Source organism: Austrofundulus limnaeus, unplaced genomic scaffold (assembly GCF_001266775.1).
Source record: "Austrofundulus limnaeus strain Quisiro unplaced genomic scaffold, Austrofundulus_limnaeus-1.0 Scaffold586, whole genome shotgun sequence".
In the NCBI taxonomy this organism is placed as follows: Eukaryota; Metazoa; Chordata; class Actinopteri; order Cyprinodontiformes; family Rivulidae; genus Austrofundulus; species Austrofundulus limnaeus.
Genome location: NW_013952988.1, coordinates 11813 through 20842, shown reverse-complemented (window position 1 = coordinate 20842; position 9030 = coordinate 11813). Strand labels below are relative to the sequence as shown.

General features: G+C 38.7%; 1 protein-coding gene across 1 annotated transcript in view; it reads left to right on the top strand.

Moving 5' to 3' along the window:
* Positions 1-9030, top strand: part of uvssa (UV-stimulated scaffold protein A) — a gene marked incomplete at its 3' end in the record, with an annotated part of 15789 nt that overhangs the window by 4060 nt on the left and 2699 nt on the right. The window contains 3 exon segments of the mRNA XM_014026734.1: positions 1276-1707; positions 2046-2155; positions 2520-2648. Coding sequence (XP_013882188.1) covers positions 1276-1707; positions 2046-2155; positions 2520-2648 — 671 coding nt within the window.

The window sequence follows — 9030 nt, the reverse complement described above, 5'->3', positions numbered from 1 at the left end:
TCTGTGGGAGGAGCCTGCAGCATTCTGCTGGCAGTGGATTCACAACACAGAACAGAGTAAATAGAGCCCTATAAGATCTGTTTTATTTTTTTCAAATATTGTTTTATCCGTTTTTATTTTTCTAAATTCCACTTTTTCCCCTAAACTCCACATTTTCATTGTAACCTTATTTATTAAACTAAAAAGTGCGTAATTAAAAAAATGACTGAACAATAATTAAACAAATAAATAGCCACAGAAATAAAAAAGTCTGTTATTTTACTTTCACTAATCTAACAAATAGCTGTGGTTCAGTAGAACATTAAATTTTTTTTGAAAGGTGTTTTAAAGTATTTACTAAGAAAAAAAACTGTGTAAAACAGAAGTTATCTTTTGTAAAATAAAAATGTTTTAGAACTGAACTTAACATTAAATATGTCATAAAGAAACATAAAACCTACAAACAGCAACTGAATAGGATCTAAGCTCGTTTACTTAATGTAAGTTGATGAACACACGCACTGTTGACGGTGCTTTATGAAAAAATGAACAAAGCTTTTTCATTTTTACTAAAGGAATATCTGATTCTGCACACAACAACAAACTCTTGGARAACCTCCCACCCAGACTAGGAGTTTTCAGCGAGTCTCTGACCTGCTCCTCTGTCTGTGACTCAGACAGGAAGTGGTCTTCACAGCATCCAGCCTGTCATGTGCTGAAAACTGGCAGAAAAGTTCTTCTACAGATAAATAAATAACCGCTGGGGTTTTGTTCTCTCCTAAACTTTACAATAGCTTCATATTTTTGGAGGATGTTGCTTTTAGTCAGTTTGTTGTTCGCCGCGCGAGTCGTGGTCGCAGCTTTTTTTTCCTCCCCCTCCTCCTTTGTCAGGAGGGCAGCTCAGAGCTCACTCTGCATGCCTGTTACCAGGTAAGGGCAGGTAAAGGGAGCAGCAGCGGTCAAAATACCTCAGAAACTCGCCCAAATAAGAGACCTCTGTGAGATTCTGCATTTTACACTGGATTCCATGACTGGATTCTGTCCGCGTTTCTCGCATCACGGAAATTATACGGTCCGATGTAAACTGATCGATCATTATGTTTTTATGATCGCTGAAAACCCAAATCGTAATCAAGATCAAAATCTGATTCTTCGCCCAGCCCTATCAGCTAAAACCATCTGTTATCTTCTAACATCAGTCAGCTAATCCTCTGTGGTGTTCTGGTGTTTCTCTAAACCTTCTGTCAGGAGTTTTTCCTCTCACTGATCCAGCTTGTTGTGTTTTTGTTCGGTCAGAGTCGGTCCAGGACATCCAGGCAGCTCTGACACAGTTGGAGTCCTGCACCAGGCTGCTGTTTCCTGACTTTGCTCCATCAGATTTTCACACAGCCGGCAGCAGCAACTCCACTGTCAGTCCACCAGAGGGAGAGGAGCCCTGCTGCAGCAAGACCATCCAGGACAACAGAGACCTGCAGGAGAACAGAGACCTGCAGGAGAACAGAGACCTGCAGGAGAACAGAGACCTGCAGGAGAACAGGACAGGAGGGATGGAGGACCAGGATGAAAGCTCTGAGCAGCAGGGAGAAAAAGTAAAGGAGGCTGATGATGAGGAGGAGGAGGAGGAGAGTGAAGAGGACAGCAGCAGTGAGGAGGTTGATGAAGACTCGTTTATCAGGAACTCTGGGCTCATCTCTCACTCCTACAGTCTGGATGTGAGCCTCAGTCCTGGTGGGTACAGGTTTGTGTTAGATCAGAAGAGCTTTTTAAAACAACACACCTGATGTTCTGGTGTCAGTGGAACAACCTTCTGCTCCTTCAGCTTTTAAAGTTTTACTAGAATCTTACATTCACTTAAACTCAGGTACTGTGTTGAACTGAGCTAACACAGCAGGCTAATGGAAGCTAATGCTAATGATGGAGTTTTTATTATTTATCATGGTTTTATTGTAACTGAGTTGATTTTACCTCCATCACCGTCTTCAGAAAACAAATGCTGTTGATTTGTGGCGCTCTAGTTGGACCTGACTTGGTTCTGCTCATGGGTTTCTGTCTGTTTCCTGCCTCAGTTCTAACCGTGAAGGAGACGGAGGATAACGAGGCAGTGGTTTCCACCATGGTGGAGCTGCGCAGACTGCTGACATCCAAACACCTCCCTGTGGTGCAGAACTGGGTTCAGGTGAGTTCACTACAGGTGACATCATCTCAGCACCTGTGCAGACTCACTTCCACATCAGCAGACGGTTTGCTTCAGTACCTGGTTGTCCTCGGTCCAATCAGAAGTCCCAGTCTGAAGTGTCTTTATGAAGAGCAGGGAGCTTTGTTTACTGTCACTGATTCACATGTTCCTGCAGGACCTTTCAGACATGAACCAAGTGTAGTTGGTGTTTATCAGCAAGAAAAGTCACATTTTTAACAACAAAGAATTAAACTAAACACAAAAAAACCCTTGAATAAAAAAGCTATGAGATCAAAATCATATAAAATATTTTTCTTCACTGACAGGTTTTGTGTTTCTGCCGGTCTGTGCCCCACCCCCGCAGGTCTTCACCAGGTCCCACGCAGAACCTCAGCTGTTGAGACGAGCTCTGGATCTGAAGAAGTCTTTGGAAGCTGCGCTGAACAAACACAAAGAGCTTCACATCGACTGCAGGACCAGAGGCCGCAGAGTGGTAGGCCCCACATGTTTTACTGTCAGACTCACCTGTGTTCAGGCCAGAGGCACACCTGCTCTGCTCCTGGTCAGTCCTCAGGTGTGCTTTGGAAACAGCTCAGAAACAGTTTTATAAAGAGAAACTCAGACAGCACATTTTGTCCCTGTCTTCATGTCACTGGAACTGTCAGGTTTACCAGTGAGCAGACAGTCATTCCTGTCTGAGTACATTAGTCTGGCAGTGAGAAGCTTCACCCACATGAACTGGTCCATCAGTCAGTGAGACCGATGAACAGCAGGTGTCAGTGTTCTACCACACATCTCAGCTGAAACTCTGCTTCATCGCTGCAGACATGTAGAAACTGAGTTTATTTTTCACATTTTAAATCATCTTGATATATAGAGGTTATTTTTCTATTTATTGTGGAGTTTTTTGTATTTAGATTAGAATCCTCCTCCTTGTCCAACTCTGACCCACAGAGCCTTTGTATTTTGACGCTCCTGAATCATCTCCCAAAACGATTTATAATCACTAAGCAACAATGTACCAAGACATTTTTAAAAGAAATATATTTATAATGGAAATAATCAGTTTTGTTTACAGAAGTAAATTTACACAGTGCAAAATAATATTATATATTTAACAATTTTTAGGTTTCTGTTAGACAAACCTGGATTTGATTGAACAAATAACGAAAGCTGTTGATCAAAAACAGTATTGTGTTAGTGTTTTTGTTGATTTAAAGAAAGATTTTGATACTGTTGATCAAAGCATTCTTCTAGAGCAGTGGTTCCCAAACTTTTTATCTTCTGATCCACAAAATATCCACGGCTAAAACTTGTGACCCCAAATATTACTGGTCTGAGTACACAAACTTTGTTAATAACCCTAAAAACACAGGCTTTTTGACAACCTAAACAGCTTTTACACAAACATAAATACTTATTTATAGTTATTTTGTGTTTTTGTAATATTTATAGGGAAAATATTACATCAGCAATTATTTTATTACCCTTTAAATWMATTTCTGGAGATTATCCAAGGTGCTTCATGACCCAAAATTGGGTCCCAAGCCCAACTTTGGGAACCAAAGTGCACTGGTTCCCAAACTTTTCAGCTTTTGACCGACAAAATTGTACAAAATAACAGCAGAGACCTGTGCCCCTAGCTATTTTTGGATGGTAAAAATTTGGATCAGGTCAACCAAACATGGGCATAGTAACAATATTTTTATACTACATTTATCTATTTTAAATATACTAACCTCACTCCTTGTAACAACTAAGGCAAAACTGTAATTAATTCAGAAAATCTTGTCAGGACCCCACCTTGATGTTTCGGGACCGACCCCAACTTTGGGAGATACTGTGTACAGGTATGGTATGAGAGGTCCAATACTACAGTGGGTATCTAGTTATCTGACAAACAGGAAGCAATTTGTTCAAATAAATGAAGTAAGATCTAAATTTGGTGATATTACATGTGGAGTTCCACAAGGTTCTGTGCTTGGACCAAAGTTGTTTCTCTCATATGTAAATGATCTGTTTAATGTGTCAGGGTTGTTTAAATGTGTCTTGTTCGCAGATGATACCACATTTTTTTGTTTGGGCAAAGATGTAGAACAAATGTTCAGGATGATTCAGACAGAATTTGTAAAAATACAAACTTTGTTTAAGCTTAAAAAATTATCACTAAATTTGGACAAAACAAATTACATGATAATCAGTAATAGAAAAAGAACGGTCGATGTTTCATTTAAAGTTGATGGTGCGGAGATCTGTAAAGTTAGTGAAGTAAAGTTTTTGGGTGTTATTATTGATGAAAACCTGACCTGGAAACCTCATATAAATTACTTAAGAACAAAAATAAAAATAATACTCTGTGTTATTAACTCTTAGCAACTCTTTCCTGTCTGCTCTAGTAAACAGCTGGCAAATCATAAATGCATATCAAACTCGTTTTCACTGAGGGCCACAGGAACATTATGGTGGCCCTCAAGGGCCCAGTTCTAGCTAACGTCAACATTTCATGTTTAACTTTGACTAAACATGAAACATCAGTTTCCTGAGCACCTCTAACAAACACTAACTGAGTTCTAACTGGTATTTCCTGCATAGAAGCAGTGTTTCACGCGTCCTCTTATAAACAAACGTGTTCGGCTACATGTGAAATAAATAAAACAAAGAGTTTTACTCACTGATGAGTTGTGGTGAGTAGCTGCTGTCTTGAATTGTGAACTCTCCCACTTCCCAACACTTCCCAGTACAAATGGGCCGCAGCAAAGTTTTCCTTTGAAAATTTATCAAAATGGAGATTTGACACTGTGAATTTCAGCAACTACTTTAGAAATGTGGAGGTTCTATAGAACAGAGTGACTTTTGACTACATGAGTGGGATCTACTGTAGAAACAGAACAACAGCCTGGATTTACCATTACTGAGGTAAACAAAGGATAGATGATGTAGAAATCATAAAACCTATTAATTTTAGCAGAATTATTATAACTATATTAGAGTGTATATAATCTATCTAAAGTATATAAAATGTCAGAAAGCTGTGAGTTATAGATTTACCAACAGAAGAGAAACAGATTTGATTTTATTTACCTCATTGTGGATGTGATCTGAGCAGAACTGAAGTTAATAATGTAAGAATTTAAATTAAATAATCTTATAAAGCTGATGTAATCACTGCTAATTATTGAACTGGTTAGCAGATGTTAACTTTTGTTGCATTTACTGTTATACAGAGTGAAGCTCTGCTGAATCATGCTACAATTTAACACAAATTATTAAATATTACAGCTGTTTTTACCTCTGATTTATGTAATATTTACACAGTGTTAAATAATATTATATATTTAACTATTTTTAAGTTTCTGTTAGACAAACCGGGCCTGTTGAGAAGATGGTTAGCTAATATCAGAGTAGAGACAAGTTTCATCCTATAACAAGGTATACAGAGAATATTTTTGTCTTGTAAATATTTATTACCATTATTTACGAGAATAAAAAATAATTATATACTGTATATTTTATTGCTCGTTGAAATCATCATTTTTCAACTAGCTAAAAAGTCTAAGTTATTGACTGACTTCCGGTCTGGTTTAGATCATTACCTCCGCCAAGCGGGCAAGGTAATGTTTTCGGTCGCATATGTTGGGCTGTCGTTCTGTTGATAGACAAAATTACTCAAACTTATGGACGGATTGTAATGACATTTTTACCACATGTGGATACTGGCCCAATGAACACACCATTAAATTTTGGTGGTGATCCGGATTACGTTGCGGAAACAGGAATTTTTATGTCTTTAAACCCTCTTAGTTCAGCAAAGCTGTGATGCTTTCACAGGGCTTCTGTAAAAAAGCAGTGAGAGCTTTCAGTGTTCGTTTGAACTGGATTCAAACTTCATAAAAATAATGTTTTTATATAGTTTTATTTTTGTTTACTTCCAAATAAACCAGATTAACGATTAATTTTTGCCATAATGTGCGCATTTTTACGCATTTGGTACGCATTTAAAGAACGTTGTGTGACTAGGAAGTGTGTGACTGCACCATGAAACCTATTTTTCCCATTTCCTCAAACACACCACATTTCCCAAACAACCAATCAAAACACTCTGTCAGTCATAAAGACAGTCAAACCATTACAAACTCATAAAAGGGGATAAAACAGACGTTTTACACTGTGAAATGTGACTGTTGAAAACAGGAGCTTTAATCCGAGACCAGTTTGACCATGAATAACGTCGGGTGACGAGTCTGACTTTATTTATTCACATTGAACTCCCATCGGGAAGAAATCCCGTGCATACTGCTGCTTAAATGTTCACTACATAAGAACTTATTCAGCAAATGTGTTTCCATCTCTGCTTTTGTGCATTAACTCTTACAGGATGGAGGAAATTGGACTTGGCGGAGGTTTGCACTCTCCGAGTGCTTCTAGTTGTTACAGGTTTACAGATTTTTTAAAATTCATTCATTAAAAAGACAAAAAAAGGACAAAACCTATATTCAATAAAAATATAACTATTTATAAATGAAAGGAACCAGAGGGAAGAAAAAATCTATAACATCAGCCTGTTTTTCTATAATAAATTATATATATTTTTTCTGGTATAAATGTGCTGTTTTTCATGGTTGTTGAGTTAAATCAACATAATTAACAGTTTTATTTGAATTTGTTGTAAAAAATATTACAGATAATTTTTCACCCAGCCAGATGGAAGTCATGTGTCAAACTTAAGGTTTGCGGGCCTTACAAGCCTTAAGGTATTTTCACACCCACCATGTGGAAATGCTCCATATAAGTCTGAGTTTACCTGGAGCTCCTCAGACTGAAGACTCGTGGAGGAGAGAGAAACAAACTTGACTTTTCTGAATGTTGGCTTTGTTTGAGTTCAATTTAATCCTTGTTTAAGATCAATACTGAACCAGAAGTTACAGATCCTGAGAAGATGTGGTCTTGTTTCAGTTAGATGTTGGGCCTGTTGCAGCATGTCGGTTTGTTACTGATGTGTTGTGTAGAGTTTTACACTCCTGTGCATGCCTGCAGTTTAGAGGCATGAAACAGAAAAAGCCAGTGGTGGATTGCAGAGCTGGTAGGATGCAGTATGAAGGTTGTGTTGTGGCTTCATGTTTAGCTGAGCGGAGCTGCAGAGTGACAGTGACAGAGCGGCAGGCGCCTCGCTCTGCCTGGTTATCACTGTCACGGAGCAGACTGCTGCAGCAGCAGGCCCAGCTCTCAGATAACCACACAACTTACAGCCCCTTTATCATAATTAACTTTTCCTTTTTAGCCCTAAAAGGCCTTCCATTACAGGGTCCTTCTCTATCGGCCCACTGACACTCCACACGATTGCTTTTGCTCTCCATAGGCCTCTCACTATAGTTCTGCGTAACTGGGGGGTGGAGAGATGGAGGCTGATAAGGCGGGGTGTTTATTTGATTGGACAATAAAAGATGGGAATGCATCAAGAAGAATCAGACAGATGCTCTCAGGTCTGACTGTACAGCTGTTAATAACAGGAACTTTCATATAGGATAGACTTCAAGTTAAGAATTCTGATTTTATTAGGTGTTTTGAAATTACACTTTTTGTACTTAAACTTCATGACAACCTCAGACACATCTTGATGTAATGTTTAAACTTTACGTTCTGTTTTTTCTCTTTGGTTCAATTCAAATACTGTACTTCAAAACATATTATCAGTCCGGCAATAGGACAAAATTATGTTGTGTTTACTGATTATAACAGAACTTTCAGCAAAGCTAAAACACTAATAAAAAAAAGACTTGCTATGTTCAGCACCCCCTCCCTCAGCTTTGAGCTGGTTCAGTCCAACCTCAGTTACATCTTATTTATTTATGTATTTACTGACTGGCAACTCAGAGTTCAGTTGTAGAGGTGAGAAGAAAAGAATCAGTGAGTTTTTGAGCTTTAATTCTGACTATGGATCAGACAGAACAGAGTAAGAACATTCAGATCACTATTTAGGAGCACAAGATACACATGGATTTCTAAAAAGCGCGATACTACACCTATTAACCTGAAGCTGGACTGAATATGACCTACTAATAAAAAATGGATGGTTGGTTGGTTGGAAGATTGGTTTGATGGATGGATGGTTGGTTGGTTGGTTGGTTGGAAGGTTGGTTTGATGGATGGATGAATGGTTGGTTGGTTGGTTGGATGGTTAATTGATTGGATGGATGGATGGTTGATTGGTTTGAAATTTGGTTGTATGGTTTGTTGGTTGGTTGGTTTGATGGATGTTGGATGGTTGATTTGACGGATGGCATGTTGATTGGTTGGTTGGAAGTTTGGTTTGATGGATGGATGCTTGGTTGTTTGGTTGGATGGATGCTTGGTTGGTTTAATGGATTGATGTTAGGTTGTATGTTTGGTTGATTGTTTGGTTGGTTGGTTTGATAGTTGTATGGTTGGTTAGTTTGATGGTTAGTTTGATGGTTAGTTAGTTTGTTGGTTGATTGGTTGGTTGGTTTGATGAATGGTTGGTTGGATGTTTGGTTGGTTTGATAGTTGGATGGTTGGTTAGTTTGATGGTTGGTTGGTTAGTTTGTTGATTGGTTTGATGGATTGTTGGCTGGATGTTTGGTTGATTGGTTAGTTTGATGGATGGTTGATTGGATAAATCTTAGGTTGGATGTTTGGTTGGTTGGTTGGTTGGATGGATGTATGGTTGGTTGGTTGGTTGGTTGGTTGGTTGGTTGGTTGGTTGGTTGGTTGGTTAGTTTGATGGATGGATGGTTGGTTGGTTTGATGGATGGATGGATGGTTGGTTGGTTTGATGAATGGATGGATGGATGGTTGGTTGGTTGGTTGGTTGGTTGGTTTGATGGATGGATGGTTGGTTGGTTTGATGGATGGATGGA